General features: G+C 29.9%; 1 protein-coding gene and 1 long non-coding RNA gene across 26 annotated transcripts in view; one reads left to right on the plus strand and one right to left on the minus strand.

Moving 5' to 3' along the window:
- Window positions 1-2,566, minus strand: part of LOC147816853 (uncharacterized) — a 38,282-nt gene extending 35,716 nt beyond the window's left edge. The window contains exons 1-2 of one of the 8 annotated variants that reach the window (XR_015429258.1): window positions 2,222-2,566; window positions 58-179 (exon numbers count right to left, since the gene is read on the minus strand). This is a non-coding gene — a long non-coding RNA (uncharacterized LOC147816853). Of the gene's footprint in view, window positions 1-57 lie in introns of all 8 variants that reach the window. The other 7 variants (XR_015429260.1, XR_015429264.1, XR_015429261.1 and 4 more) reach the window with 7 other exon arrangements.
- A 137-nt stretch (window positions 2,567-2,703) lies between these two features.
- LOC147816854 (neurofibromin-like) lies at window positions 2,704-23,269 on the plus strand. Of its 18 annotated transcripts, none has more exons than XM_087161070.1 (7): window positions 2,715-2,835; window positions 5,885-6,056; window positions 7,641-7,797; window positions 9,157-9,458; window positions 13,777-13,986; window positions 15,356-15,484; window positions 21,864-23,269. In XM_087161070.1, exons 5-7 carry the CDS (start codon window positions 13,918-13,920, stop codon window positions 21,987-21,989), a joined length of 324 nt encoding a protein of 107 aa, XP_087017196.1. In that variant the 5' UTR covers window positions 2,715-2,835; window positions 5,885-6,056; window positions 7,641-7,797; window positions 9,157-9,458; window positions 13,777-13,917; the 3' UTR covers window positions 21,990-23,269. The 18 variants fall into 18 exon arrangements, 17 of the variants coding, with proteins under 17 accessions (XP_087017441.1, XP_087017196.1, XP_087017385.1 ...); XM_087161259.1 differs by having other exon boundaries at window positions 15,356-15,439; XM_087161096.1 differs by having other exon boundaries at window positions 2,724-2,841.
- Window positions 23,270-25,293: the final 2,024 nt, after the last annotated feature.

The raw sequence follows: 25,293 nt of genomic DNA on the forward strand, positions 1-25,293 counted from the left end.
AGTGACATTCAGCAAAAGTAAACATTTATTATTAATTCAATTTATCCTTCAGCTTACCTCTAATAGTAAAGGATGAATCGCATAGCATCCAACCTTTATATTATATCCAAATTCAACAAAGAAGACATCAATGTGGCCAGTGAGATTTTTTTATCATTAGCAGTACTTGGATTAGAGACCTGAAAGTCAAAAAATATTTAATTAAAAATGAGACATGAAATAAAACAAAGAGAACATGACTGACACAAATGCCAAAAAACCAATTTCTTAAATGTTACAAAACACCAAATACACATGCATGATTCAAATTGATTAAAGAAGCAAAACCTATAGATCAAATTTTTAAAAATATCTAAAATATTATAAAAATGTGCATTTTTAAAAAGAATCAATAAAAATAATAAATTAAATATATAAGAAAATACATTTTTTATCACTTATTTTTATGCAAATGTTCAGTAGAAATGAGGTTATGAAAAACACTAGCTTAATTCTTTCGCTTAAACAATGAATGTTTCAATACAGAATTCATTGAAAATCTCAATTTTCAAAATTTACTCAATTTCAAAATTTACCACAAACAAATTCACTCCCATTCAATTTTCAAAATAAATAAAAAAAATTATAATCCTGTTAGGATTTTTCAATGACTTTGAAGGACCTACTCAGTAACAGTATGCTAAAATACATGTCAACAAGATTTTATAACATTGAAGCATATATTAATTGTATCAATTCTACATTGTTTAAATGTTTTAGCAATTTTTTAATATCTGTTGTTCACATGCAATGTGGTTTAATTAAGTTTGAAGATTAGCAAAAAATCTCTAATTGACATCAGCATACACACAAACTTTTAAAGAATCAACCAGTAGGACTTTTCATTAAAAATTTATGAAGCATATTAGAATTTGAAAACTAATATTTAGCATGTCTGTTTTAATTTTAAAAACACAATACCTTAGAATATCAGTAAAGTATTTTGGACATAATAAAATTCCTTGTAGTTTTGACAGATAACAAACTTAAGATTTACAAAACTATAGTTTCCTTAAAATAGATCATAAATTTCAAAACGTGATTGCTTAAATTTTTACAGTATAATAATTCACTATGCCTGGTTTTTTAAAGCATGCATACATAAATTGTGATATGTTGCCTGTAAATAAAATGACATGAAACATAAAGCAAGTCTTACAGATCAGGTAAATTATGTACAACATATGATTTGCAAATTGAAATGCAACGTATGTTCCGTAAATTGAAGCATTCAGGGTGCATTCTGAAAGTAATGCGCATTTTTTGGGAAAAATAGATTTATTGATCCTATGGGTACAAATGGTTAAAATTCTTCAAAATAGTTCCCTTGTGCATCAATACACTCGCGGAGACGATTCTGCCACGTCTGGAAGGCACCCTGAAACTCATTGACAGGAATGCCTCTCAGGAACCTTGTAACATGAGCTTGGATGTTCTCCACCGACTCCCAGAGCTTTCAATTCAGTCGGGGGAGCAACAAAAAAAAGTCACACTGCGCCTAGTCAGGGCTATAGGGAGGCTGAGGCACCAGCTCAATTCCAGCAATTCTTCACTGTACAAAACTCGAACTTCTATTTGCTCCTCCGTCAACACCTTTGGCACAAGCTTCTCACAGACCTTTCGCATTTGCAATCACATGTACCACACATTTTGACTAGTTCAGGGTGTTAGCGATTGCCTGAATGCTTAACCGATTATCTGACTTCAAAACTTCACGCACATGCTGGACGTTTTCATTAGGTCGAGCTGTTATTGGGCGTCCAGGACAAGGCTCGTCGGCGACCTTCTCCCGAACCTCCTTCCACACTGAGATCTTGAAATGTATTCCTCCTTAAAGTTGTCTTGAAGCATGTAATGAGTTTTCGTCGCATTCTTCCCAAGTCGCACACAAAACTTTACCGCGTACCACTGTTCCAGGGAACACTCCATCACGCCGTGACACGATCGAAAAAAAGACTTTGCGTGAAGACACGTCCTACCTCTCCTACTGCTCGGAGTGACCCGAGACCAGGCTTGTTTGGAAGGACAAATCCCCCACCACAATATTGGTTCTGTTTTTTCGTTGATTAAATGTTAAACATTAACAGATATTTGTCTTTTAAAACATTTAATTCTATAATAAGATAATTATTCTACAATTGTAATTATCTAAAACTAATTGCTAATTGATATAAAGCTTTACTGTGTTCCATTGATATGTTGAATGCTCGTTTTGGCTGGATGCTCAGGACAGTTGCATCCTAGCCACTATACACCATCAAGAGCAGAGTTTAGACTTTAAACCCGTATGACATTTATTCTCCCTGATATTTAATAGACCCCTTAATAAATCCTTAAAAATATAAGCCAAAAATTTACATAAATAATGACAATTTTTTTTCTTGTTCTAAAATTTAACAAACGTACTTAAAATAATTAAAAAGAAAGCAAAAATAATGAAGAAATATTATTATTTCATATAAGCATCTAAAGACATTTAATCTCTCTGATATTTAATAGCTTACAGTATATCATAAGCTTACAGCTTACTTTGTTAATAAATTTTTATGTTTATGTGTACAATGAGCTTACAGCTTACTTTGCTAGAGCAGAAGGTGTGGTGTTGCCAACAGCTTTTTATTTCTTTTTCTCAGGGATCTATTTTCCAGCTCTTTCGAATGCTTTGCAAAAGCAAGGCCCTATAACGGGCAGAAGTAAGCACTAATAATCAATTATGCTAAATTCGTAGTTTCGTCGACCGTTGTAAAAATGTTCTCTCTTGAAGAACTGATTTTTTCCTAAAATTGAAATTTTCTGGTGAATGTGATTATTTAATATCCATTATCTATCAAAATGTCTCGAATAGCTGGTGCAGCTACTATGCGAATGGTTGAGAGAACTCGTCGGATGCCTACAAAACAAGCTCTGATTTTAACCTCTTCGGCTGTCAATCGCATGTAGCAACGTATAAAAAGGAACTTATGTTCCATAAATCAAAGCACATATGAATAGCAAATGATAAAGTTTGAAAAATGGCACAAAGTAACAAGTCATAAATAGCAATGAGTGATTAATAAATCACCAAAATGCAAACTCTGTCACATGATTCTTTGATCACTTTAATGCAAAACACAACACAGTTATTTAGTAATGATTGTTATGTAAAAAATAATGCATAATCTAGTAATCATTAAATACAAAAGGAGAATCATAAATTACTTCAATGAAAATTGCAAACAGTAATTTTGAAATCCCTTTAATGCTATTTTCGATAGGCAAATTTTAAATCCTTCTAGCACAAATCTCAGTGTGTGATTTGTAAATCACTTGAATTAGAATCGTGATGCATGATTCGGAAAAAAACGTAATAGCATGTAATACTTAACTTAGCAGGATTCAGGAAGCATCTCAATGCAGACTCTGATGAGTTATTTACAAATCACCATAATGAGACACATAATTTGTAAATTACTTTCACGTGAACCCGTATGCTTGATTATTTATTCACAGAATATTTTCCTATGAGGGATAAAAATATAATGTATAAAACTGAACATAAAACGATAAAAAAGTGAAATGAAGTTAACACAGTGATTATATTTAAACTTCGGGGAAAAAAAAATTGCATATTAACTGTTTCTTCAGTGGCGACCCGCACTACCCTCCCTTTGATCCCAATAAATGTACCCTCTTTGTTCTTTTTAGAAAAATAAGACACCCTTCTTTAGAAACTATGTCTTTTCATTTAGATTCTATTTTGAAAAAAGAATTAATTCATTGTCTAAATAATAATTACATTGGTAAAATTATGTGTTTATAGGTTAAATTCGGATTACTTTTACAAACAATTACTTTGTTTGGATTATTCTCAACTGGTCAAATTTCTATAATATAAGTATCTTTTTGGGGCAGGTAGGAGGGGGATATTATTTTTTTAAGTAATTTAAATATTTTTATTTTTTAAAAATGTATTTTTTAAAGTTTATTTTCTTATAATTTTTAGTTAAAATTATTGATAAAAGCTTTCTACTTGTTTATCAATTAATCATTTTTTGTTAGTTTTCTTTTATTGAAAAAAAAACATGCACAGAGATTGCCATTAAGCATACCTTTAATTATTTTTATACTATACAAATTTTCTCATATTTTGATAATGAAAAAGAATTACTTTTTGAAATATACTCATTAAATAAGATATGTTATTAATGAACAAAGAATTCTTGTTTTAATTCTTTTTTATTAAGTATACTCCAAATCTTTGTTTTGCTGCTCCAAAATTTCTTTTTTCTTGTTCCAAAACCATGTTTTGCCACTTGCACCACTTCCAAAAAATCTCATTTTTAAAATGGAATCCCCCCCCCCTAATTTCATCCTGTTCCAAATATCTGAACTCCTAACAAAATCACCACTCAGGCATATTTTATTAGAATATAAAATTATTTTATCATATTCTTTAAAAATTATGGTGTTTTTTCAAAAAAAATGAAAGAAAAAACATCATTTCTTGAGGGAATTATCTATTAAACTCTTCTGTGATTTAAAAAAATTTTTTCACTCTGAAATGAGAACAGAAAAATCAGGAGTATTTCTTTCCTTTCAGATAAGCAAGAAAAGTTTCTTTAGAATATAATTCTATAGAAAAAAAAAAATTTGCTTTTGCATTTTTTTCAGCTATTTTATTGTTTCAACTCTTTCTTTACTCTGTTTTTTAAATTTAAAATCTATAAATATGAAGATGCAGGGTATAGCAGTTTTGGTTATACCTATAATTTTAATTACTGTTATTATAAAGCTTTTTTTCATTTATTGTTCCTTTTTTTGCAAATTTAGGGTTTTTTAGTATGTAGTAATAAGCTTATTTTAAATATAAACTTTTAAAATGCATTCATTTTAAATATGTTTCTTCAATAAAACTATTTTCTAATGTCTGAAAAATCAGCAATAATATAAATTCTAAATCTACGTGGAAATTCATGAAAAATGGGGGGAAGTTAAGACACATTATAAAAATTGCATTGCTACCTATAACCAGAAATAAGAAATAACATCCTATGCCTTTGATTTACCTCCACTTCACAAACTGGCTGTTAATGTGCATTCAAAATAGGACTTTTGTTCACCTAAATTATCTTAATTTTAGATTAATTTTTTGCCTTTTTTTAGTTATTATTATTAAAAAATAGATCCAAATAGGTCCTGAAATGATATTTTGTCATAATTTAATGATTTGGTGACTATCTTGTCAAGCTCACCAAATATGTTTTGGTCACCAAACCATTAAATGCTTGCAAGATAAATCATCAATAAGTTAATGATTCGGTAACTATCTGGCCGAGGTTGCCTAGTTGGTTTTGATCATTAAATTATGATAAAACAGCTATTTTTGGTATATTTTTATAGAAAATGAAAGAATTATATAAAATTAAGATAATTTAGATGAATAAAAGAGTATTTTATGTGTACAAAAACAATCAATTCTTATTGGGGAGGTGACATACCCTACAGCATACCCTATCATAAATGGACCCCTCAATATAGGGTGACATTTCTGGTCATGAGTTGCTGGAAAATTCTTATGATGTGCCCAAACTTCCTTCCACGTTTTGTCCATCTTTTATAAATCACTCTATACATTAGTTCAAGTGTGAAATTAAATTTACAAATCTGTTGATCAAATTTTGTATTTTTTAGTACTCAACTAAGAATTTCTTTTGTGAAAATAAAATGAGAATAATTAAATCAACTAAGAACTTGTTTCGTGTTATTAAAATGCATTTATTGAATTGAAAAACAAATATTATAATAATTGTAAAATTAAAAATACAAATAATGAACTTGTTCTATGTGATGAAATTTTAATTTACAGGTTTGATGGACAGTTGTTACATTTGTTAGTGTGCCACAATGAAAAATTTGGTACTCAAATTCAAAAACATGTTAAGGAACTTGTTGCTCATGAAATGAGTCCCACATTATATCCGATTCTTTTTGATCAAATAAAAGCTATTGTCGAAAAGTTTTTTGATTTGCAGGGTCAAGTAAGTTGTTTACTTTTATTTCTCTATATAATTAATAAATAAAATCAGTCTTTAAAAGTCAATTATATCTGATAATGTCAGATTCATTGTAGAAAATTTTGAAACTTGATAACCTTAGTTAAGTAAATGCTGAGGACTTATAAAAAGTGTATATATTTAAGAAGCCTCAAAAAAGTAACATAAAGCTAAAATCGTTAATTGTGGGGTGTTTTCAGGAAGTACATATACTTCACCGTTAACACCGAAAGACTCTGTGAGTCCATGGACAATGCGAACTATAACCTTGAAGGTTTAACTTTTTCCTTGAGGTTATTCATTATTTTTATGTTAAGCTTTGTTTCAGCAGCACGTTTTTATAATATCTGCATCAGTTTAGAATACCGCCAGGTGTAAAGTGTATTCCATAATAAGTTTTCGTCATTCAAAAGGTTACGTATGGTAATAAGTTTATAGTTAATATATAGGTAATAGTTCATGTAAGCAAAAGGCATACTATTCAAAACAAGCGCAGGGGCTTGATGACATTGTTGTATGACAACACTCATTCTCACACTGTGCAAGAGTTTCAAATGGAAAATTTCAGGTCATCCATCATACATCCATCTTGTATCCAGCTTTCCAGCCCAGCAATTATTTCTTTACTGGAAAAACATATTTTTCAGGGCAAAATTTTCACAGCGATAATGAAATTATAACTTAAGTTGAATTCATGGTTCCAACAACATGCAGCAAAAGTTATTGGTTCCAACAGCAGGCAGCAAAGTTCTATGATTGTGGAATACAGAAAATTGTACCCAGACTTAACAAATGCTTTGAGAATGGTGGCAACTATGTCGTAAAATAAGGCATGTACTAATAAGTTATTTGTAATGTACTTTTAATCAATTAAACTTTTATCAAGTGAGAAAGCATAATTGTATCTTTACTTTTAATAAAGGCCTCGTAAACAATCAAAGTACAGCTCATCCATTTCATAATAAATTTCCCTGCAGCTACTGAAGCACAAAGTAGTATTCTAGTAAGAGCAAAAGTGCTTAACATCGGAGAGTGATGCTCATTAAATGCTAGTTACCCAGTAAATAACCCTTACAAAGGAGGACAAACTTATTAAATATGAACAAATATTTTAAAAAAAAAAAAACTTTTCTGCTTATGCTATGAAAATTTCCTCCTGTTATTTAAAATTTTACGTCTAAAACTGCTTATAAATTGGGTTTTTTAATAAATTATAAAACTTTTTTTTTTTTTTTTTATGCTTAGTGCAAATATTAAATGATTTCCCCAATATACATAAAGATTAATTCTTGTCAAAAGATTTGTTTGATATTGGCAGCAATATTCTTTTCTTATATTATATATTTATTTTAAGTTGGAAAATAATTTCCCTTTATTATATTTTAATAATTTTATTATAATTAAGATGTATTTTGCTAAGTTAAAATTCTTTAGATTTATTTAGTATGCACGACTTTTTTAAGAAAACTATTGTGTTAGTAACCAAACTTATATTTTAGTATTTACTTTTAGTTAATAATAGTTTTTTGTATTATTATATTCACTGTGTTTTACCTATATTTATTGTAGGTAATTGTCACAGAACCTAATACTCAATTTATTGAACATATCTTCATCTTAAAAAGTGTAAAATAAAGTTGAAATAAGGTAGTAAAAATAAAGTTGATCATACTGCAGAACATTTGGGAGTTAGTAACATAGGAGGCATGATGTTAGCTATTGTAAGGTAACTGCTTTTTTTTAATTTTTGCAGGGATTACTAATCAAATCAATATATTTTTGAAAAATGGAATTTTCACTTTTAGAGCAAGTTTCATGGTGCTTCTTATTAATTGCCTTAACCCTTTGATCCAGAATTTTTATGAAACATATTTTTTGCACTTTTTTTCTTTATTTTGTATTAATTTGTAATTATTATATATTCTGTAATTATTATATTTAGCATTTTAATAATTGATGATTAGAAAATACAACATAGAACATCTTCATCTTTTTCTGCGTTAAAGGTAAAATCTTCAAAACAAAAATTGTCGCATTTGCACTTTTTTGCAGTTATTTAGATCTAATCGAAACAGTTAATCATTATTGAAATTTCTTTAATATTCAAAGGCAAATATTGATAAATTTTTAAATATAAATGAAAAAAAAATTTTTTTTCCCGACTACTTATTTTTTGGATTTTATATTTTATTACAAATATAATTCTGATAATCTGACAGATTGTTTTTACAGATTTTTTCGTAAAACTATTATACTGTTTTTTTTTTTTTTTTAAATTACAAAATACAAAAATATTTTTTTGCTTGCAATTAGACTTGCATCAGGAGAAAGAAATATAAAAGGGACACCAGTGTCCCATCTGCATCTAAGAATTACGAATCTTTGTTACACTTAAATACGCAAATTGCTTCTATATTATTTAATTTTCATAAAATAAAGTTTGAAATATGAATTATAGATGTTTTGTTAGAATTTTAAATTTAAATAAATCAGTGGATTGACTTATACACCCGTAATGAAGTCAGACATTTGTTGATCAGGAAATATCAGTGCCTTATAAGCAAAGATAGATATGAATAACTCTATCCATTTACCAGTTTCAAAAACTATTTCTTAATATATAGAATTAAATGTATGTTTTTTTTTCATCATATTTCGTTATATCTTAAGGTTTTTTTAGAACACTAAATTATATTTAAAAAAATTTAGATAATTTAGTTTTCATAAGTTGTACAAGGGTATTTCAAAATATTCGAGATTATTTCACAAGGAAAACTTTTTAAACATACCATAAAGTTACAAATTTAAAAATTCGAGAACATCTTCTGTGTCGAATTCAATAATGATATGCATCTTTATTTGTTGGCAAATATGTCATTTCCCGAAATAACAATGTGAATTAAACTTTAAAAGAATTTTGTAGGTCTAATTTTTTGTTTTTATTTATTTTAAAAAATTTGATATTTTATATACCAGAAATTTGCTATTTTGTAATAAAAAATAAAGGGTCGATTTATACATCGAGATGTGCGTTATATCTTCGTAATTTTCTTAATTACTTTTCTCATGTCTTAATTTATTTTAGGTACGTCCGCCACTTGGGTACCACTGTACATGCTATTCAAATTAAGACAAAGCTTTGCCAGCTGGTTGAAGCCATGATGGTTAGGCTAGATGATTTGGTCAAGAAATGAAGTTTCGCAATAAACTCGTGGAATACCTTACTGATTGGGTGATGGGCAACAGTTATCAACTGGCTCCCCCTAATTCTGGAGATGTCACAACTTTAACGAGGGATCTTGACCAAGCGTGCATTAAGCCACTTCACCACTACAGCCAGAGGAGAGTGATCGAGGTGATTTGATGGAAGCTAAATCTATTCTTGAAGTAAGTCGTATTCACTTTTTACCTATTTATCTTTCAGAGTAACCACAGAATAGGGAATTTTAGTAAAATACCAAAAATTCTCAGTAAATGAATTAATTTAAATGTGAGGTACCTAAAAGCCCAGTTTCCTTTTCTTGGTACCTTTTTTATTAATGTATTGGCCAGCCTGGTAGTTGAACTGTCAGGGTGGTTGAAAAAACTGCACCTGACTGCAAAGCCAATTGTTGTGGGTTTGAGTGAATGCTCAGGGCATGGATGTTTCTCTCTGTGTGTGTTGTCTGAATATGACCCAACCTATGAATCTGTGGCAGTGTGATGTGGAGTGGGTAATGTTGCTCTCCTCTGTAACTTAGGTTCATAGATGGCCGTCTAGTAACGTTAAACAAGCAACAGTTTCGGCATTAGCCGTGTCTAAAAGCAAGAGTTTGGTTCCTGCTGTTAGAAAAAAATTTATGAAATGCAGTTAAATCCAAAGTAACCTTTGTTTTTTAAATGAATTGTGCTTTTAGAACTACAGTAGACGCCGCTTAATGTGATCACATCGGGACGAACCTGATTTGATAACAATAACCGATTGATTACAATAAACGAAAAAAAAATTAAGCTAAAAAATGATTTTTTTTCGTCTTTTAAACACTTAGATGTTGCAGTTTCACTATCCCCCTCCCCATTTTATTGTTTGACCAATAGCGATTCAGTAAGGGACCTGCCAAGATCAAGTGGCATACCCGAAACAATGTTCTCTTTTGAAGGTCACCCCTTACCCCCTTCCCATAGCGGCTGGAACATATCATCTGTCACATTGTTTAGTTCTTCTGAAAAGGTGCTCGTGACAAACATTGACTCGTTACTGGCAGGACTTCTTTTCTCTTTATTTAGGATTTCCGGGAATTTGAAATCGTACAGTGCGGCGGAATTTTGCAATGCTTGACCGAAAATGGCAAAATACTCCCCCCCTCATAATAACACATGTTTAAAAGATAATATACCAGCCCCGTTTGGACTTTTGGTAAGTTTCAGGAAACACTTCACAAAACACAAAAAAAGTTTTCCATCTTGTTTTTATTGATTTCAGGAAAATAAAATTTACCTATAAACTGATAACAATAAACGAACATTTGATTACAATAAACGATGATTTTTCAATGTATTTTGATATAAGCGGACGGGACTAAGCGATTTTGATAACATTAAACGATTGATAACATTAACCGTGATCACATTAAGCGCCGTCTACTGTAATTTCAAAATTTGTTCATGATTACTTAAATTGATTGACAGTGATTATTTCCCTAGTTCTGCTAAAATGTTGAAATAACTATATAAATTTTTCTTTTGCAAAGTGTGTACACACTTTAATAATGTATTGTAAAAATTTTAAGTTATTTTTATATACTTTTACCTTATCTATTTACAATACTTTTCATAGTCATTTTGTTTACCTGAACCTTGTTGCTTCTTGTATGTTTTTTTTTTAACAATTTCTCTCTACTCAATTTTATATTTTTAAAGTAGTAAATATGGGTGTAATAAAAAAATTCTGAAAAATCTCCATATTTAATATCTATTTTCTTTCAAATATTTCTCCTTATTTATGAATTTACTAAATGAGTGTGGTGATTCAACAGAAGATAAAGAAGTTAAACATAGAGTTAATGTATCCAGACTTAATGAGCTCTGAACATGCACTATTCAAGCTATGTCAAATCTTATAAGTGCTAATGTTGATAGTGGACTCGTGCATTCTATTAGTATGTTTGTCTTTCTTAGCTCTTAAAATTTAGCCCATATTTGTATGATTTAGTATATTTTGTAAAGTTTATTCAAAAAATGTTGCTTCAAATTAATATAAGGAAGTAAAAATGGAAGAATCATAATTAATCGGAGAAAGTAAAGCTCTCTTGCAACGACCAGATTGCTCAATTCGGGTAAAGCTAATGTGGTCAATATTGTGCACTGACCGCCTTTACTTCCCAGATAATCTGGTATTCGTAGATCTGAAGTGGAGTGGGCTTCAAGCCGTTACATAAGATAGAGACTGGTTCTTCACTTTGTGCAATTGTGTATTAATCAAAGTATTGAATATAATATTTCATGTTGTGTTCATATGTATGTGTTTGTTAATCTTCAATTTATTTATTTATTTTAATGGTCAAAATGCCTGTTTTTAAAGTCAAGCCATTTTTTTAACTCAAAGTAATTCCCGTGTTCGTATTTGCCCACTCTCGTGTGTGAGGGGCAAATCTTGAATTAAAATTTCAATCACTTTCTAACTGGCTAGAGCATTCAAATCTTTCATGGAGCCTCGCGGTATAGCATCTTTTTAAGCTCATGGTTGAATTTTGATTTAAATATACTCTTTGTGCTCTCATTTAAAAACTTGCTCTATTTTTGTACATACACCAGGTCAACTTCTTTTTCATCAAAATAGGGGAAAGTAAAGAAAAAAAGATTGATTAACCTAACACTAAGTGAAACTAAAATCATGGTAAAAGTACAGAATTGTTTATCAGAGCCATTAGAAATAAAAAATGGTGTGCGACAGGGAGATTCTTTAGCCTGTCTCCTCTTTAATCTAGCATTAGAAAAGGTAATAAGAGATTCAAAAATCAATAACAGAGGAACTATATTTAATAAGTCAATACAATTGTTGGCTTTTGCTGACGATATAGGAATTATTGCTCGAACACCAAGAGCACTTGAAGAGGCCTTTATTTCTTTAGAGAAAGAGGCCCTGAAGATGGGTCTAAAAATAAATGAAAATAAAACTAAATATATGCCTTGTACTAAAACAGCCCACAGGAGTACCCATCTAAAAATTGGGGGACATTCATTCGAGGTAGTGGACAGCTTCACGTATTTAGGCTCTGAAATAAATAACAGGAACGATGTAACTGCAGAAATACGAAAGAGAATCACAGCAGCAAATAGGTGCCTTTATGGATTAAGAAAGTTTTTAAGATCAAATGTAATCAAGAGAAAAACAAAGCTGTTATTATTTAAAGGCCTCATTAGGTCAGTTTTAACATATGCTTGTGAAACATGGACATTGACTCGTGCAGATGAAGAAATGCTGAGCATATTTGAGAGAAAGATATTACGGTGCATTTTTGGAGGAATTAATAAAAACGGTCAGTGGTTAAGAAGATCAAATTTAGAACTTTATCGATCATATAATGAACCAGACATCATAAGATTCATTAAGGTCCAAAAGATAAAATGGGCAGGCCACTTAGTAAGAATGGAAGAAGACCGTATTGTGAAAAAGATTTTTGATGCCCGGCCGACAGGAACACGTAGAAGGGGCAGGCCAAATCTCAGATGGCTAGATACCCTGGAGAAAGATTTATCTATATTAAAAATAAAGAATTGGAAGTCCATTGCCAAAAGAAGGACAGCTTGGAAAAAACTACTGGAGAAGGCCAAGGCCCATCCTGGGCTGTCGAGCCAGTGAGGAAGGAAGGAAAGAAAAAAAGATAGTAGGTAGTTTATTTGCCACAGCCTGTTCTTTCTTTCACTTCCAGAAGCTCACATCTCAGTTATCCTTTCTTAAGGTGGTATCCTGTTAAAAATTGAACAATAAATTCTTTAAAACTGCAAATTAAAATACAAATTAGAGTTATAAATTATTAAAGTGTACTCTGTATTTTAGAATGGTTTAGATTTTTTTTACAGATCTTTTAGTTTATCAAATTAGGAAATAAATGAAATCTGTTTAACACAAAAATTTGACTCTTAAGTTAAACTGAAGTGAAATAAAATATGTTGATGTAAAACATCAATCATGTACAACATTATATGGCATAAGTAATTGTCTTAATTTTTCAAACAGGTGTAACCAAATAAAAGTCTATTGCTTAGAAACTTACTAGATACCTTCCCAAATCAGCAACTTGGAAAGGAGTTCAGATTCCTTTTTACCTCTTTATTATTGCTACTTAATGTCTCCTTAACTGTGTGTAATCCCTAACTTTGAATTATATATTTAGTTGAATTTTGAGGAATTTCAAGCATATCATATAATGTTCTCCGCTATGTAACCTGTTGAATTTTGAACATTTCCAATTCTATTCTTTTTTTTAAATGATGCCATCTTGTTCTAAGAAAATCTTTACACAAATGCTTTGCAAAACATTATACTTTGTATGGCAATAAATTTTCATGGTGGACCAGAGGGATAGTTTTAGACAAGTTATTAATCCCAATGTTGATCTAAAAATTAAGTAATTCTTTATGATAATGAACCTAATGCTCATTAATGTTTTATCAAAAATAATTGTTTTACTTTCAATTTTATTAAATTGATTTATATTTTTAGGCTTAGGGTACCATAAGGATCTTCAAAGAATGGATCTTCATGGAAGTTCTGACCAAAATTTTACAGCAAGGAACTGAATTTGACATGCTTGCAGAAACTGTGTTAGCAGATAGATATGAACAGTTAATTTAGCTTGTTACAATGATTGGTGATAAGGGAGAAATGCCTATTGCAATGGCTTTAGCTAGTGTTGTCATGAATCCTCAAATGGTGAGCAACTCAAATTTGTTTCATTGCTAAACTTATAGTTTCAAGCATTTATTTTAGTAATTAATTGACTTCTATTGTTAACTGTCAAACTTTAAAGGATAATTTGAAAACACTAAATTATTTAGTTTTTTTTTATACAGAGTGCATAGTGTTTTTAAAAAGTGCTTAAAAGTTTAAAAGTGCTAAAATTTAAAAGTGCTATTTTAGATTTTCATTTTTTAAAAGCCCTTGGTGCTTTTTTCATTTTGTGTTTTTAAAAAGTGCTTAATTTTCCCTTTTTCAAAATGAGATTTTTCCATTACTATGTTGATTTTTGCTTCGATTTTTATTATTATTATTATAATTTTTTTTTTTTTTTTTGAAATGATGGTTAGAACAAGATAAAATCTTTAATTGTCAAAAACTTTCCAACCCTGCTTAATTATGATACTTAAGTGTTTAAAAATATTTTTGATTGCTTGAACCTGTTACCCTGTTACAGTTTTTCATTATTTTAATTCTGAAAGATAAAAGTAAGTTAGCACTTTTCTTGCATACTAACTCAAGGATATTACCAAACATGTATATTTGTGTAAATAATTGATAATACATTGATCTGATGTTACATATGTTAAAGTTTGTATATTGGCTTTATTATTTTAGTACTGACAAGATTAATAAATTATCACTCCCCATGCTTGAAAAAAAAAAGCTTTAACAAAACATATATATTTTATATAAATAATTAAGAATACATTGAATTATCTGTTAGTATGTAACTTATGAAGTTTGTTTAATGGTTTCTTATATTAGTTTTAATAAGATAAGAAATAAGTTACTGCCTTTGCATGAAAATTCAAAGCTATGACAAAACATATATATTTTGTATAAATAATTGACAACTAATTAAATTATCTGCTAATATATTACTTGAGGTTTGTTTAATGATTTTATTATATTAATTCTGATGAGATAAAAATATGTTATCATATTCCATGAATAAAATTTCAAAGCAATAACAAAACATGTATATTTTGTATAAATGAAAATATGTTAAATTATCTGATAGTATGTAACGTAAGATTTGGTTAATGTTTTCATTATTTTTATTTCAATGAGATAAAAATATGTTATCACTTCCCATGCATAGGAAATCAAATATATAAAAATATTTGTCTATTTTAATGAAATAATCAAAAGTATTTTAAGTCATTTGTTGGTACATAAGTTAGAGTGTATTTCAAACTTATTTTTCTGCATGATGTATCATATTTTCTGACTACTTATTTAAAATTCTATTAACCTGTGATAAAGTTTGTTCAAAAATTTGCTTGCAATATTTGTAAGGTTTTTTTTTTTAATTAAAACTTTTGTTATTTATATGTTTTAGGATGAATTGGCTAGAGTATTTGTAACTCTGTATGATGCTAAGCATTTTTTAGCCCCTTTGCTGTGGAACATGTTCTACAAAGAAGTAACTCTATTTTATTTACATGAATTTGCAAATTTGCTATATGATGTGTGTATGACTATTTTAGAGTAATAAAAAAAATTTTTCTCCTCAACTGAAATGCTCAGTTAAAAAAAGTTTCTATTTTTAGCGAAATTTGTGTGTGCGAAGCTCTTGTGACGTTAGATGTAAATCCAAAGTTATTCATCCAAATTAACAATTTTTTAATGTATATTAGCAGTCACTAATTTAATAAAATTAATGAAATTTTTGATAATTTTATTAATTGCTTATTCAATTTATTTTGTTAAAAAAAGATTTATGTGAAATGATTTATTTTAATTAAACTAATGGCTTTTTTTTGCTTTCAAAGAACTATCAGCAAACTCTTTTAGTGAAAATAAAAAAAATTTTAAGTAACAACTCTGTTATATGCAAATTTTTTAAAAAACAATTTTGAAAAATTTCATTGAATTAGTAGCAATAAAATTATAACTGGTAAAATCAGCAGTAGAGTCACAACATTCCTTTGCAAAGTAGTACAGAGTTTTTAAATTTAAATATTTATTAAATATATAATTCCATTTTTAAAAAATATGAATTATAAGTATTTCTTTCAATTACTAATTGAATATAAAAACACAAAATTAGACTGAAAACCATTTATGTACCAATAAAACCAATTGTCGGACAGTTCTTACATATTTGTACTAAAATATAAAATTTTAAAAAAAGTAGTATACATGTTTTTTCTCTTATATTCAAAAATTCTTCCAATGATTTTGTAAATTCGTCGCTTTGAAACTAAACCATGGTAACTCAAAAAAGCGAGTTTTTCAGGAGAGCGATTTCTAACTTTTCAAGATGGCGAATCGCACCAATGCGATAACAATTTCTCTGCTCTCTAAATTAATTTTTTGAAACTATGAAAATAACACGTTGTTTCTCTAAAAGTGTGTTTTTTTTTACACAAAATGACCCAACTATCTCATTTTTCGATTTTTTGAGTAACTACGGTTTAGTTTCAAAGCGACGTATTATCGAAATATCAGTACTGAGTTACTGCTTTTCGAAATAATTGCAAGTTTGAAACATTATTACAGTCAAACCCCGCTATAGTGAACACGGCTTATAGTGAACGAAATGCTCGGTCCCGTGCCTTGCTATACACGTATAGTGTTATTATTAGTGGATATAGTGAACCAAAAAAGTGAGGAAGTTGGATATAATGAACTTTTTTCTGTCTTCGACTGATTTCCCCCCTATTTTCTTTGTAATAATTTTGAAATTTCTACTTCAAAATAAATAGATATACCGATTTTTAAAACCATCTATAGAAGCTACTTTTATGTGCTCGAATGGCAGGTTAGACAGGTTTAAAAAGCGGAATAACAGAAATTCAGGATCTGAGAGTCGGGAAGTGTTTCCATATCTGATGTTGAGGATTGCTCATCAGCTAAAGATTACTAATTTTTATTTGTACGTAAGACGAAGAGTGATGAAAAATAACACATTTTTTGCTACCACATAATATTTTACAGTCATTTATATGAATATAATGTAATAAAAGGGAGGAGTTTGGGAACTATTAGTGAAATTGCCTGCGTAACGGATATAGTGAGCTCCCGGTTATAGTGGACAGAAATTTCGGTCCCTTGAAGGTTCACTATAGCGGGGTTTGACTGTATATGAAAGTGAGTCCATATAAGTCAAGACACATGCCCCTCTCTGCCTATCTATCCCTATTTCATAATCATAAATTATTAAAGTTCTGAATATAATATTTTTTACTTAGTTTGACCAAAATTAATACAAGCTAATGAAAAAAATATGAGAAATATGTTTAAAAGAAATTCTGCGTCCAAAATTTAAGCTAATAATCCATCTTGGTTAAAAACATTATTTGATTGACGAAAGCGTGAACAAATCGAAAGGAACGAAAGAGGAAATCTAATTAAATTTTTTAATGAAATTCGAAAGAATAGCGTCAAAAATATAACTATCACAACGCACTCGAAAGTTTTTCAAGTCCAAGCATCTAAAAAGCAACGAAAAGCGTTGAATTCTATTTTTGACCAAACAACACGATATTAAATTTATCTCCAAATATTAACTCATAGTAGGTCATATGTAGTCTCCAAATGTTAACTCAAGCTTTAATAGCCCCAACTGAAAGAAGAACTGGTTCAGATAAAACCCAATTTTTTTTTTCTATTTAATCGACTTTTCGATACACATATGTATTAAATCATATTTAGTAAAACTTTTCAAATTAGTATCGTATGCCTTAATTTTCACCCATTTGTATGACTTATAAGTCTTTAAAAAGTCATAATCAGAATATCAAACACTTTAAAATGTCATGTTTTTTCACTGATAGGACATTCCCTTGATTATCTTACTACTTATTATTTGAACCCCAAAGACTTTGAAATAATAATTTATAAATTTCATCCCATTTTTTTAAAACATTTTACTGCAAATATGTTGACACTTTCATTTACAAAATTTTCATTCACCAAAATTACAAGTTTGAAAAATATTATGAATTTTTTAAATATAGGCTGTGCCATTCAAGGGTTGGTTGCCACAAGTTTGAATTTTGTCTCCACACGTTAACCCACGGAAAGAAGCCCAACAAATGTTTTTCGGGGATCTACCAAAACTTTAGAAGCTCGTTAACCCTATTGTAGGAAATCAATAATACAGCGTTTTGTTCATTCGAAAAAAGTTATGACAATCAAAAATTGCGGTTAAATTGCGACAAATAAACGATTCAATTTTAACTTTCAACACACCGCGACGCTGATATATGTTATAGATAATTATTAAGCTTAAAAAAATTAAATATGGATAATCTGAAATATAGCAAGGAAGGTGGGTTCATATTTCTCTCCACTAATATGTTAGAACACATACAAATCTTATGCTTAGCAAAGACAAATGCGAATTAAAAAAATACTTTACAACCAATGTAACTATTTTCAAAGAAATATTATGTTAGGAGTTAAAAACTAGCCTCTAATCACTATGGAAATTTTAAGGTCGTAAGCAAGCATTGCTCATAACTCTTCACCTCACTCCATATTTAAAGACGTAGTGGCTCAGGGGGTAGAACATTCGCCTCCCAATGAGATAAACTGGGTTCGAATGGCATGAATTTCGGAATTGGTACGAATTTTGCTTAAGTGCTGACGTAAAACATCATCAGTGGTAGACGGATCATAGGTTAGAGTCCACTTGCCGACAGCCTGACCGTGGGAGGTTTTCCTCTCCATGTAATGCAAATGCGGATTAGTTCCATAAAAAAGTCCTCCACGAAGACACATCTCTCCCAATACTTCAACCAGGGGGTCCCTCGTCTTCTGGATTGGGTTCAAACTTACAAGGTTAAGGAGTTGAGCCTTATTAGTCGTGAAACCTAAATTGGGTTGGCTGTTCAACCACAGTTATAAAATAACTCTTCACCCCATTGTAAGTAACAATAAGCAAATCACAAACCATTCGCCCTCTTAAGTGCTTTCGTATTATTTGACCGATTACAAATTAGATATTTAGTTTTGCAGGCAATGCCAGAGTTTTTGCTATCATTAAAAGTATAATTTCAGCCACATAAAATTGTGCCCTCGAGGTATAACATATAATTTAAGCCACATAAAATTGTGCCCTCGAGGATTTGCCTACGATAAAAATATCGCCGCGACAAATTGTGCGCATGAAGGATTGTGTCCGCGATGAATTGTGCACTTCGACAAATTGACGCACGACACCCCGTTTTGACCATTGTAATAAATCGTCGACCTAAAAAATTTTTCTTCACTCAATCCGTTTGTAAAAAGAAAACAAAAACTAGTTTTAGTCAATTTTAGACCATAAAACCACAGTTTAATTTTACCTCTAAACATAAGCTCATTGCCTCGTAATGTTAGCTCATTGTTGAATATTAACCCATAAAATTTCGTTTGGCCATTCGTCAGAAAAAGGCATTTATTTTTGATATATAATGATGAATCTGAAGTTGTCAGCAGTTGAATAGATGTTCATTAGTCAGTTATATTGATTTTTAACTAATTACAGATATGTAATACGGTTTATATTACGGTAAGTTTATATTGCAGTTACGTTTTATACTAATACAGCTTATATTACAGTATTATTTTAGTAAATTCTGAATTTTTATGACCGCTGCATTTTTAGACACTTTTGCTGGTTTAGGAGCATTTTTTTTAAATGGCCTATAGTCTTTTTGAACTTATCTGTCGAGAGGTTTTGCATAGAGTATTTTTTTAATGTTAACTGTAATGCTAATTTTAGATACACTGATCTGTGTTGCGTCAATGATTTGTAAACTCTCTAGATCAGCTAGTACTACTGTCGTTTGCGCTACATCATAGCGAACAAGTCATAAACTAAGTCTGTATGCTTGTAGTTACTTTTAAAATTTGCATTAACTTTTTAAACTGAATTGTTTTGAACAATTTTTTTTTAAAATTTCATGTAGCTAAATAATTGTCTTCCAGTTTTTTACGCATAATTTCGAGAAATGTAGAAAAAAATTTAATCATTTTTTTAAACATTATTAATAATGAGTAAAATATAACAATAGATTTGCCAAGTGAATTACACTCAGCATCAACTACAGTATCGTTGTCAGTTATTATCCCGGTATTTTATAATCGTCGTTGAACAGCCGTTTATGGGTTTAAGACTACCAATGTTCAACTCCGTAGCCTTATTAACTCAAGAGTTATCGTTGCAAGATGAATATCTTTGACAATAATCCACACGATATTACCGTATTCGATCATTATTGTTGCCGATAAATTCGTAATATTGTCGTTGTTCTTAGCTATTTAATTATTTAAACATTCTATATCTGTTAATATGTTAGTATGTAAAATTCATTTTTGCTCCACCTAGCTCAAATAATTTCTCATTCTATGGCATAAGATTTGAATAATGTTTTATGTTTTTTCTTTTTAATTTCTGTAGTTATTTAGTTTGGGGTATGAATTTTGAGATTAGATTAATATAGACAATTAGGTATAAATAAGAGGAGCATCCCCACCTTGTATCTGAATAGTCTATTCCCTCCCAAGGCAATCTTTGTAACCAATTATCAAACTTGTTTTTCCAAAACCTTAAATATTTAGTAGTAACCTTAAATATTGTTAGTATTTATTATTTTTTGCAAGTTCATTTAAAAATGTTTTGAATTGATTTAAAATGCAAAGTAAAGAAATTGTTACATTTTGACATTAAATCAGAGATTTGAGAAGCATTTCTGAGGAATAAAAATTCAAAATATTCATATTACTGAATGTTTCTTGTTCAGAAACTAACAAAATGATTTTGAGCAAATTAAAGATTTTGATTGCTGAAATTATTTTAAAAAGTTTTTTTGCTTGCCTTATAACAATTGAATAAATTAGTTTTACGTACGAGTGCAACATATTTTTCATAGTTAAATTGGTTATACCACAGCCTACATCACAAGTCGTATTATTCCTACTGAATTCAACCAGCAAACGGCATTTTTTGCGAGCCTGGATTCTATCAACAAACTAACATTTTCCGCGAGCCTGACTTCTAGCTACAAATAAACATTAAACGAAGTTTGTTGTTTTAAGTCGCTTCTAGTCAGGTTGGAATTGTATTAGTCTAGTTCATTTTGAAATAATTGATTTTATTGCTTTATCTAAGTTTATGTCTTTAATAAACATATTTAAAATTCAGTTTATTAATTAAGGTAAATGTAATTAATTAATAAAAGGTAAATGTTATTACTAGTAAAATTTTAGAAGTGGAAGTAGTTGTGTTTTTATTTTCATATTATACCCAATTAAGTACATTTAGGGTCGGAGAAATACACAGAGTTAAAGTTACATTAAAAAGACGCTTTACTGCGAAATAAATACTTTGTGGCTAATTCTGTTTCAGCTGATAGTTGAAATTCCGCACCCTTTTCGTACCAACCACAATGCTGACGTAAAATAACCATAATGGTAGACGGATCACGGTCTCTTTGTCTTCAGACTAAACGTGTGAGATTTTCGTGGATTTTTACTCCATGTAACGCGCAACGCAAATGCGGGTTAGTTCCATCGAAAAGTCTTCCATGAAGGCAAATTCCTCGCAATACCTAATCCAGTCCTTGTCTTCTTGATTGGGTTCAAAATTACAAGGCTACGGAGTTGAACATTAGTAGTCGTAAACCCAAAAATTGGGTCGGCAGTTCAGCGACAGTTATAAAATAAGACAGAGATGAAACAGAATTTGATAAGAGGTTCTCTCGTAGCCAATCAACGTCTAAATGGGCTATCCCGACTTAATTTTTCGGGAAGAATTTATCACCGAATATGTATTACGCACCTAATGCTGGTTATTCTTTATTTTTTTTTTTGCAAATTATTAGCATCCGATTAACCTTATAAAATTTCTTTTGCAGATGCATTGGCTTAGACTTGGGGGAATGATTCTCAGTATTGTGATCTGCTTTCTGAACACAGTCTACAGCCAGCATCAAAATTGGAACGGACATTACTATCAGCATTATTCATCCACTTCAGTATAGGTTGCACCGAACCACAACCACCAAGGCGGAGATCTGGATTTGTAAAGTTCAATTAATGAACCATCTTCCAGCTTTGGAAAAATGCCTTGGAAAAACCCACAGTCCAAGCCACAGTGGCAATCTCCAATGTACCAGCCGAAATGGCTAGATTCGCTTTCAAAACCGCAATGGCAACTATCGAAAGCACACCACATGAAACCGTTTATGAAACGACCATTTAAGAATTCAAACTCACTAAACAACCAGCCGCATGACTAATGGAGAGCAGGACCTAAAGAGTGGCAAGGAAGATTTCGTACTAAACCTAATGGCATATTTTTCCGACAAACTACAGCCCAACCCAGAAATTGGCCAGATTACATTCCTCCACTTTCTATTATAAAACTTTCTATGGATGATCCACATGCACTTTACAACTTCAAATAATAATTATTCATTAAAAATGAGGCAAAGCATTTATATGTTTTAAACAAACTCCCATTTGTTAGTGTACGATAAATATATCTGCAAGAAAGTATCTTAAAACAAAATCGAAGCTTTTTAGTACATATATGAATATCTACTGTCTGTCTAACTAAAGAACTTCCCTCGCTACAGCTAGAGCACCGTCTATGACCATGGTTACGAGTTTAAACTATTTCAAGTAAAGCAGGTTTTGACTAGAGTCAGTGAGGGAAGTAAGCAAGAGCCGGACCTCTTTCAAAAAACGTTTTTCTTGTTTCCATAGCAACAGACGGCTCCAAACACTTTGACTGAAAAGTTTTTAGATTGGGCTGATAGATGCTATTTGGCGAATGCTTTTCTCCCCATGCATTGAGGTGAAATTATTTTTCCTATTTTGAGCTGTAGAAATTCCATATTTTTAAACTCAATATATGAAAAAGAGTTTGATTTAGGCATTTTTAAGAGATTATGGTACCGGACAGTGTCTGAATCATTGAAACAATTTTGTATTGCGCTCATTTAAGTTTTAACTCACTGAAAAATATTCCATTGCTTTACCTGAATTTTTAATGCCATGACCAATTTTGAACTAAAAAAAGAACAGTCAGCAAAAAAGAAATTTCAAAATAAAGCTGCAGAAAATTAGAAAATTGAGTAAAGCGATGCTTCATAAGAGTAATTTAAATTTTTTTGACTGAAGCAGTCGGTTTTCTTTTTAGTTATGTAGTTTGAATCTAGGAATGTTTTTTAAAATTATTCTTTTAATTATTTACCTTTTTAAGTTTTTTTTAGGTGCTTTGTTATGTATTTCAAATAAAGGAAAGTTTTGTTTTTAAGATTTTATAAGTCTCTCTTTAATTGAACTAGGCTAATGATAGAATATATTGTACATTATAGGGGGAAAATGCGGTGCATCAACAATGCAATGATCTACAGTGCTTGAAATTGTCCTTCAAATGACGGTTTTTATACATTATGATTGTAATTATCATCAAGACATGCAGACATAAGTTTTCCACTATTTATTCATGTGTTGCCACAGAGATGACTTAATGCTCACTTGTTAATTTCATATATTCAAGAATTTTAACTCTGAAGCCAGAGATTATTTAAAGCATCAAGTCGAATCGTTAGGGTCTTCTATAATGGCCACCCTTAATGTTTGTTTTTAAGTGAAAAATGAAGCCACAAAAAGAAATGCATTCGCTAGGAATCTCAAAAAAATAAAAGTTACTAGAAAATATCAAAACCTGTTTGTTCACCAGAAAGGAATTGGAATGTGATTATTAGGATTTATTACAAATCTGCAAATAAAACTTATCATGATTGCTGATAACTCAGTTTTATCTGATGAAATAAAAGTGAAATTCCTTTCATTTTTGACTTAATTTCCAAATCTAAAGCAATCTTGAAGAAATTTATAAGAAGCTGCAAATTAAGTTACATAAAAAAATAATAAGCATAAACACATAATTGTCCATCTTAAACTGTGAAGACAGTTTTTTTCAGAAAACAATATTTGCTTTTATTTAAATGATCAAAATGGGAATTTTTAATTAGGCAATGAGTCATCACAAGAATTATATAATTAAATATTCAAATAATTTCCAACCAATATAATGTACAACCGAAATAACGATATGAAAACTCATTAATTGCTTAGAAAATTAGCTCGTTTGAAATAAAGCATCAACTTTTGTAAATTAATGAAAAAAACAATAGTATCCTAGATGACAACTTCAGAATTGGAAAACACTAATCAGAAGGCGTAAATCAAGTTTAATTAACCGCATAGTTTACATCTTAAAGTGTAAAGACGGCACTTTCAGAAAAAATGTATTTCATTTGATTTAAACCAAAGGAAAATTTTTATGTAGCAAAGAGATAACGTGCTTGAATTTTATACAAACTATGCAAACAAAATAATGCGAAAAGAGCATTTATTGATGAGAAAACTAACTCTTATTTGAAATAAAGCATCAAAGTTTGAAAGGGAAAAAAACTAAATTCTTTGAGTTTTGAAAGCTTAGTTTTGAAGAAAATATCCCAACAGCGATTTTTGTTGTACATAGCAGGTAAGTATGCATTGCAAGTACATATTTCAAACATTAATGTATTTTTAAAGAGCTTTTTATTTTCACTGAAAACACAAACTTGTTTTTCATACCGTAATAATTTAATTTTTGAATAGACCCAAGAAATAATCCAAACATAGATAATTAAACTTGCTTCTGTAATTATTAAACTCAAATTACGAATTAAAGCCTTTTATTTTCCTTATTTATATCAAACTAACACAACTTAAGGGAGAAAACTAATTTTTATTAAAATATAGATTTGATTGCCTCTGCGATCTTTAGACAAATTAAAATTATTCAGAAATATCTGGACTACTCAGAACTTATAAAAGTTCTCTCTTAAACGACCTTTCGTTAAGTTTTAAAATAAGTTTACAAATTTGAATTTATGTTGAACTATGTAAGAAATTAAATCTGAAATGTTTGCTGAAAATTCAACTCAGAACTTCACAAGAAATAATTTATAAAAAGGATTTTATAAGATTAAACAAAAAGAAATTTTAACAAATTTTTGACCTTGTATTTAAAAATCAAAGATAATTTAATTGGACTTACAAGTGACAAGTTTTAACCGAGAAAAAAATTAAAATTCATAAAAGAATTTAGAAACTTGCATTCTATGGGAAAAATCAAAAAGTTATTAACTAAAGAGATTACAAGTGCCAAAACTTTTGATTGGACTCTTCGTTATGCAAACACTTTTTCTGGTTTGACAAAGAGTATGCTTAGATTAATTTCGATGGAATCTAAAATGTTCATTTCATGAAAAATCTAAACTTTTT

The sequence above is a fragment of the Parasteatoda tepidariorum genome, chromosome 1, assembly GCF_982258835.1.
Source record: "Parasteatoda tepidariorum strain Cologne lab strain chromosome 1, Ptep-v5.0, whole genome shotgun sequence".
Classification (NCBI taxonomy): domain Eukaryota; kingdom Metazoa; phylum Arthropoda; class Arachnida; order Araneae; family Theridiidae; genus Parasteatoda; species Parasteatoda tepidariorum.